Genomic DNA, 16419 nt, shown 5'->3' on the forward strand with positions numbered 1-16419 from the left:
TACGCCAGGGTTGCATTACTCAACATCAACACCACTAAAGCTGCGTGTTCAGTGTGATGACATTTAATGTTGTCTACAAACACTGTAGTCAGATGTATTTTTTTTTGTTGTAGAACTAAATCTGAAATTGTATTAAGCCAGTGTTAACCACAGACCATATTTCAGTCATCAAACCCAAAAGCCATTAAAAACAACAACATAGACTTCTGACTGCTAGCTCGTTTCCGGGTTTTTGATCTACAAAGTGCAAACTTCAGCACTCTAGTGGCAATGAATCATAAACCAAGTTTGAACACTGTGGCTTTGGAGACCCATGTTAATTTCCAGAAATGTGTGCATCACGTGGTCACAAACTTGGCAAATACACTACAGTTTAAGGCTGGGAAATGACATGACATAAATAAGCCTTTGAATCTGCAGCCTGTGAAGCGATATCGAAGGGGTGTTCACCCCAAAATGACTTATTTTCTATCAATTACTCAAACCATGAAGCCTTGAATTAATGGAAATGTTTTCGTCGCATTCCTGATCCAATATTCCAAAATGTAATTTATTGAAGTAAATAGGAAGCCAAGGCAAAACTATGTAAAGAATGATTTATAAACTCCAAAACAACTCTCAGTATAATCACTGGAAGGCCTACTACTGTCCAGCTTAATTTGATATATTTTAAATATACTATTGCTCTTGATAGGATTGGCCTCCTATTTACTTCAATTAATTGAATATTGGAATATTGTATCAGGAATGCGACAAAAACAAAATAAATGTCCATGAATTCGAGGCTTCATGGGGTGAATTGAAACATTTTTGGGGATGAACTACCCCTTTAAAGTCTTTCTCTTGTTTGTGTCAGGGGTTTTTGTACCACCCAAATGCAGGAAGGAATTGGCCATTTTCAGGGGATAAAGCGGTTTATTTCCCCAGCCAGATAATATGCAGGAACACACAGGCAGTGATAATAGCAGGAAACACAGGATAAACAGACACGGTACGGGCAGGATACAATAGTATAATCCAGCAGTTTTCAAAGTGGGGTCCAGGGACCCTCAGCGTTCCTTGACGGAGTTCTAAATAGACCCTTACAGGTCTGTAACTCTGAAGAGTTTACACATGGAACCAAATGAAAAGGTTTGAGAACCAGGCTTTAGGGTTACTCACAGAACGAGAAATGGCTGACATCAACAGATTATCTGACAAATGACTGATAGAGGACAGGTTTTTTTATCCACACAAGGGCCAACGGGACACAGGTAAACAGGATTGGGTGTGGTGACTGTGGGAGCGGCCAGATTTGAGAGAGACAAATTAAACAGGAAAGGAGGAGATAGTGACAGGAGAGAGAACGAAAGACAGATTGTGACAATTTGTGGCGAGAGTCATCCAAAATACTGATTCTCACTATCCAATATCATTTTAATAACCACTTCATTCACGTCATCGTGCGAAGAAATAGTGAAAATAGCTGAAATAACATGAAAACTTTTGTTTGAAGTTATTAGAAGAATTGCCCAAAATAGAGACGCCATGGTCAATGTGGTTAAGCATTATATGCAACTGTTAATATAAGCTGTTTTTCCATGGACCGCCTGAAATGTCACCCCTGTCTCAAACTGTACCAACGCTAACCGCTCACCAGAAAGGCTTGTCTTCATACCCCCACAGATTGACTTTGAAACAATGTGTTAAAGCCATATGTAGTCAATCATTACAGGGCTTACACATAATGCGTTACAGAGAGTGATGGATAGCTGGTTTTGCGCGAGCGTGCGCGCGTGTGTGTGTGTGTGTGTGTGTGTGTGTGTGTGTGTGTGGGTACGTGCATGTGCGTGCGTGCGTGTGTGTATGCCTGTGTGTGTGGTGCTAAAGCTATAGGGTATACTGTTTCATGCTGCTTACATTAGCTTTGCTGTCCTCGCTTCAGACACATGTGGGCTGTTTATAACGTGCCACAGATGCATGTTGACAGGCGTAGAAAAACAGACTGGGACATTAAAGGATACACCAACTTCTCAAGTTTCCCCCAGTTTCTGTCTTTTTTTTTTTTTATTCCAGGAAAAACATCTTCAGCCGGTGGTAGCGCTAAGCCACCTCATCGTGTTACATAGGCAGGGAGCGAGGAAAGAGCACATTTGTCATGTGATCTGTTTCGTGTGTCTGGGTAATGGAATATTTTGTGGCACTGACAAGTCTGACTGTTTGGTATTTTATTTTGCATCCTAAAATGCATTTCCTTGCTCTTTGAAGCTTTTGGTATGAGGGAGGGTAGCGTGTGTGTGCGTGTGTGTGTGTGTGTGTGTGTGTGTGTGTGTGTGTGTGTGTGTGTGTGTGTGTGTGTGTGTGTGTGTGTGTGTGTGTGTGTGTGTGTGTGTGTGCGGATCGAGTCCCTGTGGTGGAGTTGTGTGATTGCCTTGCTAGCCTAGCAAAGAGAAGCTGTCTGTCACCCTAAGAAAAGTTCAGTGCAAGGACATGGGAAATCATTGAAGTATCTGAGAAACCCCGGCGAGAGAGAGGAAGATAGATAGATAGAGAGAGAGAATGTGTAAGAAGGAGATGAAGAGAAAGCGAGAGCGAAGTGCAGCAGGGGTGGAGGATCTAAATAAATTCTGATTGGACAGGGCATCATATCAAATCAGTGTGAGATGGAAAAATGTAAATCACACTGGCTGCAGCCCTGGCGTGGCAATATCAGAATATTATGAAGGGTAGAGAGCTCATTGATTTTAGAAATGAAATGTCAAATTATTTCCCCATGCCATGTGATAAGAGAGTAATACGCCATAGGTTTTTACGTTTGGAGCTTTGGGGAATCAGCATGATTATAATTCTTTAAGAAATATTGTCGCAGTCTTCACTTGGGCTTTAATTCTGTGCTACAGAGGCAGTAGACTATTTATTGTATAAAGATAAACCCTTCATGAATAACCAATTTCACTTAATACTGTACGTCTTTGTTTCTACAAAGGGGGTTGGAAAATACTGTACTTCATCATCTGCGATCTTCTCGACAGTGCTTTCATTGAGTTTGATGCACTGAGATTAAAAGAGCTGCCTTCAGTACATATGGTGCACATTTTTCATCTGATGTTTTTGTAATGTGGGCCTCATGTGCCTCTTGTGCAAGCAACACCGTGTAAAATAAACCAAGTATGACAATGACAGCTATGAGAATAATGACAACGTCAGTTTTGAGAATAATGGCATTGAGCGTTGAGAGCAATGCTTGGCCCTGCTCAGCATGTAAACCATCTCACAGCTGTGAATGTTTGTTTTTGTCCGTCTGTCTGTCTGTGTGTGTGTGTGTGTGTGTGTGTGTGTGTGTGTGTGTGTGTGTGTGTGTGTGTGTGTGTGTGTGTGTGTGTGTGTGTGTGTGTGTGTGTGTGTGTGTGTGTGTGTGTGTGTGTGTGTGTGTGTGTGTGTGTGTGTACTCTAGGGTTAGGTCTGCTCATTCCAGCAGGAGCCATTCCTCAGGGCAGAGTGTATGAGATGTATGTGACCGTTCAGAGGAAGGACAACATGAGGTAAGAGTGTGTCACAGCATTGCCACAGTCCACTGTTTACTTCTGTCAAACCCACAGTGTCTCCCCTACACTCTACTGTCACAACATTGCTAATCTGTGTGTGTGTGTGTGTGTGTGTGTGTGTGTGTGTGTGTGTGTGTGTGTGTGTGTGTGTGTGTGTGTGTGTGTGTGTGTGTGTGTGTGTGTGTGTGTGTGTGTGTGTGTGTGTGTGTGTGGTCCCCCCAGGCCCTTGGTGGAGGATGGTCAGACGGTGCTAAGCCCAGTGGTGAGCTGTGGGCCCCCCGGGGCCTTGCTGACCCGACCGGTCATCATCACCATGCACCACTGTGCCATATCTGACAGCCAGCAGGATTGGTTGATCCAGCTCAAAAGCCAATCACAACAGAGCCAGTGGGAGGTGAGGCACCGCCATTGGACACACACCGAACGGCATCGTAAAATGGTCACCTATACTGTCCAATGCGTTTGTTTGTTTGTTTTTGTGAGTTTTTGACAGTTAAAGCCAAATCAAGATATTATTATTGATTTAGTATAGATTGGTTTCTTGCTGAAAAGGTGGCATTGATTCAGCTTGGTTTGTCTCAGTGTGCAGACTGCAGAGAAACCCTGCTACTCACAGACACTGAAACGGTTCATCTCTTCGGTTGATATTAAGCTGATATAGTTTAGTATGTATGCTTTTATAAGTGTTTGTATGAGAATGTGTATGTGCGTGCGCTGTACATTTTATTTGTGCTGTTGTCACCTCTGTGCCTTCAGGCTATGTCATTAACATAGTTGATGATGATAAATTGAACAGTGAGTGTAGCCTTCTGCCTGTCTTCACCACGATAAGCCTTCCTCCTTACACCCTCTCTGTGCACTTACACGATGCACGCACATACGCTTAACATCACGTTAACAGCACAACAATAATACATTATTTACACACAGCATGCACAAGTGCACATTCATTCAGTACAGTCAACGCATGAGTTACATTAACCCATTCGATCCGGGAACGCATCTGTGTCATTTTAAGATTTCTTTGGCTATTAAAAAATATTTTGAAAAATAATATTTTTTGAAAAATCGTGAAAATGTGTGCAAATCTTTGAATTAATATTTTTTAAAGCTGACATTTGTAAAATATTTAGTTCCAGGGACCCCCAGAAGCAAAGATTTGAGTTACAAGTGTTCGCTTTAAAAAAAAATATATAAAAAAATGTGAACACATGTTCACGATTTTTCAAAAATAGCAGATCTACAAGCTCATAGCGCGGCACTAGCCAAAGAAATCTTAAAATGACACGTTCCCGGTCTTAATGGATTAACCCACAGGATATTTACTGTGAACACATACAGAAATCCGACTAACAGGGAGAGAGGGAGGGAGGGAGGGAGAGACTATACACGACATCCCTCTCCCCCGACATAGTTGGAAACTTACTACAGTCGATTAACATTTTCCCCATATCCCTGATTACCTGTCAAGAGAAGCTATGTTGTATATTTGATACGTGTAATGGTTTCTGATCGATGAAATCATTACATTGCAGTTGTTAGCTGTCACAGGCCTGTCAAGTAGCTTTTTCCCCATTACAACCCAGCTACATAAATTTGAGTTCAGCTTCGTGGACCGTATACTGTACTGTGTACGACAGTGGCTCTCAACACGGAGGTCCTGCGACTCCCAGGGGTCCATGGTGGGGTTCCAGCCAAAATGTACTGTAGTTGTGAACCAAATGGACCCTTGTGGGTCTGTAACTACAAGAGTGTACAAATGGACCCACACAGGTCCATTTGGTTCCATTTGTACACTCTCAGTCTCAGAGTAACACTGAGGATCATACAGTGTAGATTGGGGTCCCAGAGATCAAAATCTTATGAAATTGGCATCTGTGGCCTGATGCATATCAAACTGGGGGTCCTTGAAATAAAGAACATGATGTACAGCATGTGTCCTTCTGTCAGCCCATCATTCTATTGTGGCCTGAAAAAATATCCTTTCTGGGAACTTTCTTTAGTTTATTTGTACAGTCCCCCCAGCGCTGTTATAAAGCTGTGGCATCCAGACCAGAGGAAAGTTATTACAGTGCAAATTCCTTCTGCAGCCAGAGATGGAAGCGTCCTCTGCTACAGTACAGTATGTCTTCTGACAGAATGAACCTAGACTGCAGCTGGAGAGCAGAGAGTGGTGGGTTTGATGTGATAATGAGAGGCCAGGCTTTCTTCAGGACTGAAGTATTTCCACTGTATTTGCTCTGCTGGGGGAGAAAAAAAAGAAAGAACTTGTCAGCACTGTTCAAGGTGATCCGCCTGTCAGGGTGATCTGCAGCTGGTTTGGTCCACCTCAGTACATTCAACCACTTTCACCCCGGCGTTCCTTGCTTTGGCCATGTCATGGCCATGTCAATGCCACTGACCAGGCAGGCCAGGCTGCTGGGCGCTGCCGTTTTTTTCTGCCTTTTTTTTTCTCTCTCGTTTTTTTTTCCATTATAGGTAGTATTAAATGGCGTTTTCTCAAATCACCTCGCGGGCCAGATTTGACGACGTCGCGGGCCAGAAACGGCCCGCGAAACACCAGTTTGACATCGCTGCTCTAGGCGAAAATGTTCCTGCATTTTTCATAGAAAAAACTCAAATAGAATCGAAAATCGCAAGGTGACGTGTTGTGAGCTTGTAGATCGGCTGTTTTTGAATAGCCCTAAAATATTGTTTTAATAAAAATGGTGACCCAAACCCCAAATTCAATAAGGGTTTACTTATTTTTGCACGATCCCCTTACGGAAATGTATTCATCTTTGTCTATAATGATCTTTTCTTTGTGAAATGAAAATAAATAGCAGTGGGTTTGTGTCATGGAAGTACTATAAGGGCATTAGATGAAGAAGTTGGTTGTTACCTTGACTGCGTATATTGTTGTGACTTTGATGAATTGCATGGAAGCAGCCAATAAAAATCCAGCGCAAACTGTGAGGCAGAACTATTGACTATATCTCTGAGCTGTCAGATGGTTATATCTGAAGGTGACGGCTACTTTCCTTATACCGCTGCTGTCGGGTGGAAACCTTGTATGTCCAAAGCTGTAAAATGGAAGAAAGAACCTGTCCGGTTTATAAGCTCACAACGTGTCGCATGGCGGCACCTTGTGAGCTTGTACTCATAAAAAGGTGAAATATAGAGATACAAGGTTTCTGCCTGACAGCAACGATATGAGGTTTTCTCCTCGATATGTGGCCAACCACTGAGGCATGTGTGTGTGTGTGTTCATGGTGTGGATTACTGTGCTTTATATGACTCTGTCAAATAATGTATTCACTCTCATATTACGAAGAGCAAAGGAGAGTTGGTAGATTGTTAGGTTGAGGGTTCATCTTGCAGATATTCTCAATATTACCATCACCCATGAGTCACTGTCGGGTGGAAACCTTGTCTGTCCAAAACCATTCCTTTTTTATTACTATTTAAAAAATAAAAAAAAATAGTAAAAATGGCCGATCTACAAGCTCACAACACGTCGCATTGTGAGCTTGTGCTGTAGATCGGCTAGGGCATTCATCCTATAATACATTGCTAAACCCAAAACCCCCAAAAAAAACCTGCCACTGTGTGGGAATAAACACAAAAACAACATATCAATGTCACTAACAACACACGCCACAACGCGCAGAATGACTACGCGCAGTCTGTAGGCCACTTCACACTGCTCAGCACACATCTGCCCCCTCGCAGCATAATTAATTGCGGCCAACACAAACTCACAACATTACGGTCGGCCATGTTGTTCCTTAGCGTCATCGCCGAACACCGCCCAGCGACACCCAAACACAGCGAGGCGGACCAAATTTCGTGTACACCATTTGTGTTACCTTTTATTTCCTCCGAGGTGGAAACTGGAAAGACTGGTGATGCGAGGTTAGTTCCCTTTAGCTCTCAGCACGCTGTGTGTGTGTGTGTGTGTGTGTGTGTGTGTGTGTGTGTGTGTGTGTGTGTGTGGACTACTGCACGCTTTTGTGGGTCTTTGCGAAATCCCGAAGTGGAGTTTATTGGTCATTGGAACGGTGATGCACGTCACCCCTTTGTCAAGTGGGTATTTTCAAACCCTGGAATGGATTTAGGGGAGCATCAGAGTGTTTGTGTTGGAGCGCCTCAGTGCGGCTGCAGAGTTCATGTGCAACCTCTTGCATGCAATGTTTCGCGGGGGTCCAAAAGGGTCCGCGATGTTTGGCGGGGGTCCCGACACTCCCAGGGGACCCGGGGGTCCCCCATATTGAATATCAGTGTTGCCACATTTGCGCCAGAAACAAGCAAACACCTTCATGAAAAAAAAAAAAACAGCCGAAGGGGTCCGCCATGTTCCAGGGGGGTCCCAACACTCCCAGGGGGTCCGCGGACCACAAAAAAATATATAAACATTTTTTACAATTTTTTTTTTTTTTTTTTTTACTTTTGGAAAGTTCTATCCCACCATTTTGGTACCCCAAAATAAGCGCGCCATCACAGCCCTAGAGCCCCGTGCGCGGCTGGGGTCGAGGGGGGCGTAGCCCCCCGAGACTCTAGTTTATTACAAAAAAAACAATATGGAGGTTTCCGCCCGACAGTACAACATGAAAGCATGCTGTACTGCACATACACCCCCCCCCCCCCCCCGCCACACACACACACACACACACACACACACACACACACACACACACACACACACACACACACACACACACACACACACGTGCGTGCGTGCATGTGTGTGCATGTGTGTGCATGTGCTTGTGTATGAAGCTGTACAGCCTATTTTTCCACTATACAGTACAATGTAATCACCCTCCACCCTAAAGCCCCCTTTCGATTGCAGCTTAAGCACCACACCACACCACACCGCATCAAAATATCTACCGTTTCCATTACACAAAAGTACCCCTGCTCAAATCCACAGGTATGAGTAGCAGACTCCGGTCATTCACACTCATTTGTAATGTAAATGTTTGCCTAACAATGGAATGTAGGTGAGTGGCCAACTGTCCTGTATACAAATGCAAATCACCTGTGCACATGGCCCAGCTTAGCTCAGACCACATGGCCTAGCTCAGACCTACCCAGGACTGGGTACTTTTTAGGCACCAGTTTAGTACCACTTACACACCACTCTACCCACTTCATTGTAGTGGAAACCGAGGCACAAGTGGTCGGTGTGGTGTGGTGTGGGGTGAGGCCATGGATATGGAAAGCCGCCTTAAGGGGCCCTCCCTCAGGAACTGTTAAAAGAGCCTAATGACTGGCCATACTACTGTTAAATGGCCTAGCTCACAATAAAATACTGTAATTCCTCTTCTGTCTCGTAATGGGCTCAATTAATGCCAGTGTGCTGCTCAGAGTAGCATTGGGATTAGAGAAAAATGAAAGGAGAGAGAGAGATGATACGGTATGAGAGGTAGAATGAACAGAGGGTGAGATGAGAGAAGGAAGAACAGCTTAGGATTAATTGGTCAGGACAGTGGTGATCACAGAGAAATAATGTCCGGCCATGAACGCTGTTACGAGGGTCAACTATGACTGGTCTATAGTAGATCAGTGATCCTCAAGGACCCCACAGTTTGATTAGGCCACAGACCCCCATTTGATGCCATTTGTAGTCGCTGGGACCCCAATCAACGCTGTAAACTCCATTTAACCTTTGAGTTATAGACCCGCATGTGTCCATTTTGTTCCTAACTAGCCACATTCATTCTACAGTAAATGAGCTTTTGCTCTTACCTAAAAGGAGGATTCTGGTCTATTATGAGGTGCACAACATTTTTTAAAGGATCTTAATACATTCAAATTGCCCTCTATAACTAAAATGTTTAATTTTAAACACCTTAAATATTGTATTTATTTTAACTCCCGACGCAATTGGTTGATGATGTCATTTGTCCATGTGTGGTCCAGCCCTATGGAATGCATGGAATGCATGTGCTAATGAAAAGTATTTAAAATATTGCTTTGATGCTCATATTAAACTTTTTTTGTATTAAGTTGTTTTTTTAGTCAGAACATGCATTCCATATAGGGCTGGACCACACATGGACAAATTACATCATCAACTTGCGACGGGTGTTAACTTGTCACCCCTTGGGTAAAAGATGAACTATTTCTAAAATGAATACGATATTTAAGGAGTTTTTAACTTTCTAATTGTAGTTATAGAGGGCAATTATAATGCATTAAGGCATATATGGCTTATTAGCCAGGGATCCTTTTAAAAAGACAAAGAAGGAGCAGCTTATATTGCAGATACCCCAGCCTTTTGATCCAGTTAGTGTATTGGTTCGTGTTCACTGTAAAGCGTAATAACTTCCCTCATCTAATTTACTCATCTAGAAAGCAATTTAATTTGCACCTACATTGCAAGCAATCTTAAGTGTCCTGTGAAAGCGTCAACGTCACCGAATTGTCTATTCACTCTATTGCATGTTGCAGCTAGTTGTGTTGCTCACAGAACGCTTGTAGCCGAGGAGACTGGACAGGGGTTAAGAACAATGCATAATTAATGTAACTCTCTCCAGTCTGCGGATAGAAGACATGATAGGGAAAGTGAAAAACAGTGGCCTACAATTAGAAATATTGAAAAACATGAAATATAAAAACGTTTGTCTGCAATGTTGGTTCCCTCTTCACAATGGGTTCCCATAGATTTGTTTTTCCCCCATAGGGTTTTTTGATTTAAACAGAAAATAAGGTTTCTGACTTCAAGCTACACAAAAACTGAAAAGTCACTAGTAGAGAGCCCTGAGTGGTTAAAACACACATCCCTGCTTCTGGTGACTGATATTGTCCTTTTTTTAAATAAAAAACAAATTAATCAAAAAAGAAAAAAGTGATGTTAGCCTATAGACACGCTCATTCTCCCATTGTCCCTCTGACTCTGTTCTCTTGCCTTTCTCTCCCCCCCCCCCCCCTCCTCTCTCTCTCCCCCTCCCCCAACTAGGACGTGGTGGTGGTCGGGGAGGAGAACTTCACCACGCCGTGCTACATCCAGATGGATGAGGAGGCCTGTCACATCCTGACAGAGACCCTGGGCACCTACTGCCTCGTGGGCCAATCTCTCAGTGCCGCCACCGCAAAGCGCCTCAAACTAGCCATCTTTGGCCCCGTCACCTGCCCTGCCATGGAGTATCACATCAGAGTCTACTGCCTAGATGACACACAGGACTCTCTCAAAGTAAGCTCATTGGAGCGTATGCACACAGTATGCTGTACACAGTGGGAGTGTTGGAAAAAATCGATTCATGTTAGATTCGCGATTCTTATTATCATCGATTCACAATTTCCAAAAATTCAGATTTTAAGATTATTATTTTTTTAGTAAAAGAAAAAGAAAAGGATCTTTTTTTATTTTTTAGATCAGCTATTTTCACTCCTTTTGCATGACGGAAGTATAGAATAGGGCTTAAGTGGTAAAAAAAATATTGTGGTTAAAGAGTAATGCTTTCTAGTAAAGTTGCTTTTCTTTCTCTTTTCACTACTCACGTACGCTTGTGTGAATGTGTATGCGTGTAGGCGTTACCAAGCAGATGACGTGTGGGAGGCAGGCGGGGGTGCTTGCGTGTTTGTGTGCCACAATAATGGGAGATGGACGCATGCATTTGAATATAATCTCCATCGGCAAGCTGCTGTGCCCTCGCAAATATGAACCATATTTATCCCCCCCCCCCACCCCCGCACGCGCATCGTCTCCGCACCTCAACTCGTTTAATACCTCCGTCCACCTACACAGAAGAGATAAGGCGATCTTATTATGTCGGAGAGGAGTATTGGACACAGTTATTAAGTTTGGGAATGGGTAATGAGAAGTGATAGTAATCTGGCTGGACGCTCATTCGAGTCTGTTTCAGAAGGCTGGTTTAGGCTCACTTCATAAAGCCTGCGCTGAATCACTGGGATTTACTGCACTGTTCAACACCGCTACATTTGGAAGTATCAAAGTGGTGCTACCAAATTGTTTAACAGCATGGCTGTGACAAAGCATTTTAGGACCCGATGTTTGTATAATCTTTTGACTGAAATCAGCATTTTAAAACTCCCTTCCTCCTAGGCATAGTCATGCGTCGTGTTACGCTAGTATTTGGTGCAAATTAATCTTAATGTTGGTACGTGTAGGAGGTCTTGCAGATGGAGAAACAGATGGGTGGAAAGTTACTGGATGAACCAAAGACCCTCAACTTTAAAGACAGCACCCACAACCTGAGACTTTCCATCCATGACGTCCCTCACACACTTTGGAAGAGCAAGCTACTAGTCAAGTACCAGGTACAGACCATTATTTGTTTATTATACCCATGGGCCATTTATCAAGGGCATAGGTGTGATTTTGACATTGTTAGGGACACAAATGGGAGAGGTCCGGAGGGGATGTATCCTCCACTGGAATCTGAGGTGGTTTGCATTTCTGATGGACTTCTATCCACCATGTCATGTCATATGGAGCCTTCATTTATAGATAATTATGGTAGCCAACACACTCATTAACAGACACACTGACAGCGGGGTGTAGCACATTAATTGTCTTGTCCCCCACAGTGTGGGCAGAGAGTTAGCTCAGAACATGGAAGTTGCTGCTGACATGCCTCACCTTTCATGCTATTGTTATGTTGCCACTCTCGCAAGTTACCAAGGTAAACACAACTTTGTGTTAGGGTTGTGTTAATTGGTGTAACCAGTATTTTTCATAAGAATATGATAATATACAGAAAAAATGTGGAATAATGAAATGTGGATTAAAACATAACACTCTATTGCAGTACACTTATCTTTTTATTTATTTTTGTGTGGCACTCTTACATTTTGTCAGTATCTTGTCAGTATCATGGGGCAGTATCATGTCAGTATAATGTCAGTAGTATGGTGAGTATCATGGTCAGTATCATGGTCAGTATCATGTCAGCATAATGTCAGTGTCATGGTCAGTATCATCTCAGTATCATGGTCAGTATCATGGTGGTATCATGGTCAGTATCATGGTGGTATCATGGTCAGTATCATGGTCAGTATCATGGTGGTATCATGGTCAGTATCATGTCAGTATCATGTCAGTATCATCTCAGTATCATGGTCAGTATCATGTCGGTATCATGGTCAGTATCATGTCAGTATCATGTCAGTATCATGGTCAGTATCACGGTCAGTATCATGTCAGTATCATGCAGTATCATGGTCAGTATCATGGTCAGTATCATGTCAATATCATGGTCAGTATCATGTCAGTATCATGCAGTATCATGGTCAGTATCATGTCGGTATCATGGTCAGTATAATGGTCAGTATCATGTCAGTATCATGTCAGTATCATGGTCAGTATCATGGTCAGTATCATGTCAGTATCATGCAGTATCGTGGTCAGTATCGTGGTCAGTATCATGGTCAGTATCATGTCAATATCATGGTCAGTATCATGTCAGTATCATGCAGTATCATGGTCAGTATCATAATTTGTGTTCTCTCTCTTCTCTATTTTATACCTCAATTATTATTTTAAATGCCTTCTCGGTCTGTCTCTGTCTCTGTCTCTGTCTCTCGCTGTCTCTCGCTGTCTGTCTGTCTCTCGCTGTCTGTCTGTCTGTCTGTCTGTCTCTCTCTCTCTCTCTCTCTCTCTCTCTCTCTCTCTCTCTCTCTCTCTCTCTCTCTATCTCTCTCTCTCTCTCTCTCTCTCTCAACCATACAGTTTAACAGTTGAATAAAACCTTCCTCCTCCTCCACTGTCTTTCTCCCTTTATAGGAGCTGTCCTTCCAGCAGGTGTGGAGTGGTTCTCAGAGGAATCTCCACTGTAGCTTCACCCTGGAACGATTCTCTCCCAGCACTGTAGACCTGTCCTGTAAACTGTGTGTGCGCCAGGTGGAGGGAGAGGGACAGATCTTTCAACTGGACACCACCCTCTCAGAGGTGCAGTACAGTGTATATACAGTATTAGATACATTTGACTTTAACTAACAAAAGTTTAATTTAAGACAGCAAAAGTTGAATTGAAGACAGCATAGGAAGTTGAAAACAAACACATCAGCGGGTAAAGGCCCTTGCTACAGCTACACGTCTGATGAGACCATTCAGTGGTCAGTCACTCCCAAACCCTGTTGACCCTGCAGCCTTCATCTAGTCCTGTCAATTGAGAACCCGGTACAAATATGATTGGAGTGGATGGGCAACAATAGCCCTCTGATCCTGCTGCAGATCCTTCACAAAGGCAGGTTGTCCTACTAGTGGGTTGAGTTGGGGGGGGGGGGTTGCAGCTGCAGTGTGCTCAATAATGGGGTGAATAGGAGCAGGGGTTCCCAAACCTTTCCCTTTGCCAAGGACCCCCAAACAGCCATAGCCTCTGGGTGCAGCCCCCATAATTCGTTGCTGTCCGGCAGACACCAGCTTACTCCATTTTTCCGCTTTTGCATTTTTTTTCCATAAATCGGTGCTATTGAACACCCTTTACGTTTGTGTGTTGATTAAAAAAATATTGAACCAATGAAAAGTATTAAAAAGTGCTTCTGACAAAACCAGCTAGCTCCATTGGATCCTCAAACTTTCTGCTAAACCAGCTAACTCCACCAAAGGGGGGTGGAGTTTGCTGGTTTAGCTGACTCCAGGCTCCATCCCCTTTTGGCCTCCAACCTCATTGTGAGCTTTGAGGTCCATTCAGCTGTTCTTATCAATGATGAACAAAACCTCCTAACTCCACTTTTTTTGTCATTTCCTGAAAAATGAACATTTTGGAGTTAGCTGGTTGCTGCCGGACAGCAGAGATATAAGAAATGGCTTTTGATAAAAACAAGACTGGCTTCAATGTTTCATATTAACAAAAAAAAGTGCCAAAGTTTGTACTTTTTTTTCCTAATATCTAATACGCAGTGATATTACTCTGGACTCTCTTTGTGGAACCTGCAGTTCCAAGGGGCAAATAAAAAAAATGCCTCTAGTGATAAACCCGCTCCATGTTTGCATACTGGGCCCTGATTGGTCCCTCACAACTTCGGAGGGCGAGAAGTCCAATCTCTATTGAGAGGGGCCAGACCTAATCTGCCAAAGGCAATTTATTTTTGCAATGGCAGATTCGTCTGGAACCAGGCTATTGTCAATGGCAATGGACATTTAAAGGGAAAAAAGTACAAACTTTGGCAGGCTACTAGTCCTACACCAACAAGGACATCTTTCCAACTTTTACCTGGTGCTTTTACCTTTGTCTAATCTTTTAGTGAAGACCACGCAAGTGAAGAGCATAAGTATGAACCATTGTGGTGCAGTGGTTTATATACAGGTCTTGCAACCAGAAGGATCCCGGTTCAAATCCAGCCAGATCTTTTTTCCAACTTTTACCTGGAGCTTTTACCTTTATCTAATCTTTCAGTGAATAGCACGCAAGTGAACATGATAAGTAAGAACCACTGTGTCAATCTCAAGCATACATGTCCACAGTAACCCTGGAACAGCGCCCTCTACTGGCCCTCTACTGGCCCTCTACTGGCAGTGACGTCAGACTTCGGTGATCTATATCCATTGCCATTGACAATGCATTGGGCGCTTAAAGTTAAATATCTCAAAAACTACAAAACATTTCAAAGTAAAAAGTTCAGGTATTTGTGTCCACAGTAAGATGAATTATAAAAAGTGTGAATGGAGTTTCTAGGTGAAAGCGTTGTTTGAGGTAACAAAACTTTGACGGGAGTACATTTCTAAACCTATGAAACATTTCAAAGATTCGTTTTCAGGCAAACATTGTTCACAGTAAGATGAACATTTTAAAGTTTGAATGGGGTTTCTAGGCATAAGTATGTAGGACTAGTAGCCTGCCAAAGTTTGTACTTTTTACCCTGAAATCTATAAAAGCAGTGATGGTCAATGGCAAAATGGACATTTAAAGGGAAAAAAGTACAAACTTTGGCAGGCTACTAGTCCTACATACTTACGCCTAGAGCCCCCATTCAAACTTTAAAATGTTCAGAGATTTATAATGGAGGCGGATGGAAGGTTTTGGGACCTCAAACACTTTCACCTAGAAACTCCATTCACAGTTCAAAAATTCCACCTTACTGTGGACATGCATGCTTGAGATTTTTTTTTTTTTAATCATTTGTAGTTTTGGAGATATTTAACTTTAAGCGCCCCATTCATTGTCGATGCGGCAATGGACATTTAAAGGCAGGCTTACAACTACATACTTACGCCTAGTAACCTCATTCATACTTTAAAATGTTCATCTTACTGTGGACATGTTTGCCTGAAAGGGAATCTTTGAAATGTTGCATAGTTTTAGAATTGTACTCCTTTAAAAGTTCAGAGATTTATAATGGAGGCGGATGGAAGGTTTTGGGACCTAAAAAAAACACTTTCACCTGTAGAAACTCCATTCACAGTTAAAAAATTCCACCTTACTGTGGACATGCATGCTTGAGATTTTTTTTTTTTTAATCATTTGTAGTTTTGGAGATATTTAACTTTAAGCGCCCCATTCATTGTCGATGCGGCAATGGACATTTAAAGGCAGCCTAGTAACCTCATTCATACTTTAAAATGTTCATCTTACTGTGGACATGTTTGCCTGAAAGGGAATCTTTGAAATGTTGCATAGTTTTAGAATTGTACTCCTTTAAAAGTTCAGAGATTTATAATGGAGGCGGATGGAAGGTTTTGGGACCTCAAAAAAACACTTTCACCTAGAAACTCCATTCACAGTTCAACAATTCCCACTTACTGTGGACATGCATCCTTGAGATGTTTTACTTTGAAATGATTTGTAGTTTTTGAAATATTTAACTTTAAGCGCCCCATTCATTGTCAATGGCAATAGATATTTAAAGGGAAAAGGGGACAAACTTTGCCAGGCTAAGTTAACAGAACAAGTCAGAACCTCTGTGGTGCAGTGGTTTAGATACAGGACTTGCAACCAGAAGGTTACCG

At 42.6% G+C, this 16419-nt stretch overlaps 1 protein-coding gene across 2 annotated transcripts in view; it reads left to right on the forward strand.

The window, feature by feature from the left end:
* Positions 1 to 16419, forward strand: part of unc5cb (unc-5 netrin receptor Cb) — a 234724-nt gene that overhangs the window by 152333 nt on the left and 65972 nt on the right. For both annotated transcript variants that reach the window (XM_084045990.1, XM_084045991.1), the window contains 5 exons: positions 3434 to 3521; positions 3747 to 3918; positions 10468 to 10701; positions 11640 to 11789; positions 13255 to 13419. In XM_084045990.1, coding sequence (XP_083902116.1) covers positions 3434 to 3521; positions 3747 to 3918; positions 10468 to 10701; positions 11640 to 11789; positions 13255 to 13419 — 809 coding nt within the window. The remainder of the gene's footprint in view (positions 1 to 3433; positions 3522 to 3746; positions 3919 to 10467; positions 10702 to 11639; positions 11790 to 13254; positions 13420 to 16419) is intronic.

The sequence above is a fragment of the Gymnoscopelus microlampas genome, assembly GCF_963454915.1.
Source record: "Gymnoscopelus microlampas genome assembly, chromosome: 21".
Lineage (NCBI taxonomy): Eukaryota > Metazoa > Chordata > Actinopteri > Myctophiformes > Myctophidae > Gymnoscopelus > Gymnoscopelus microlampas.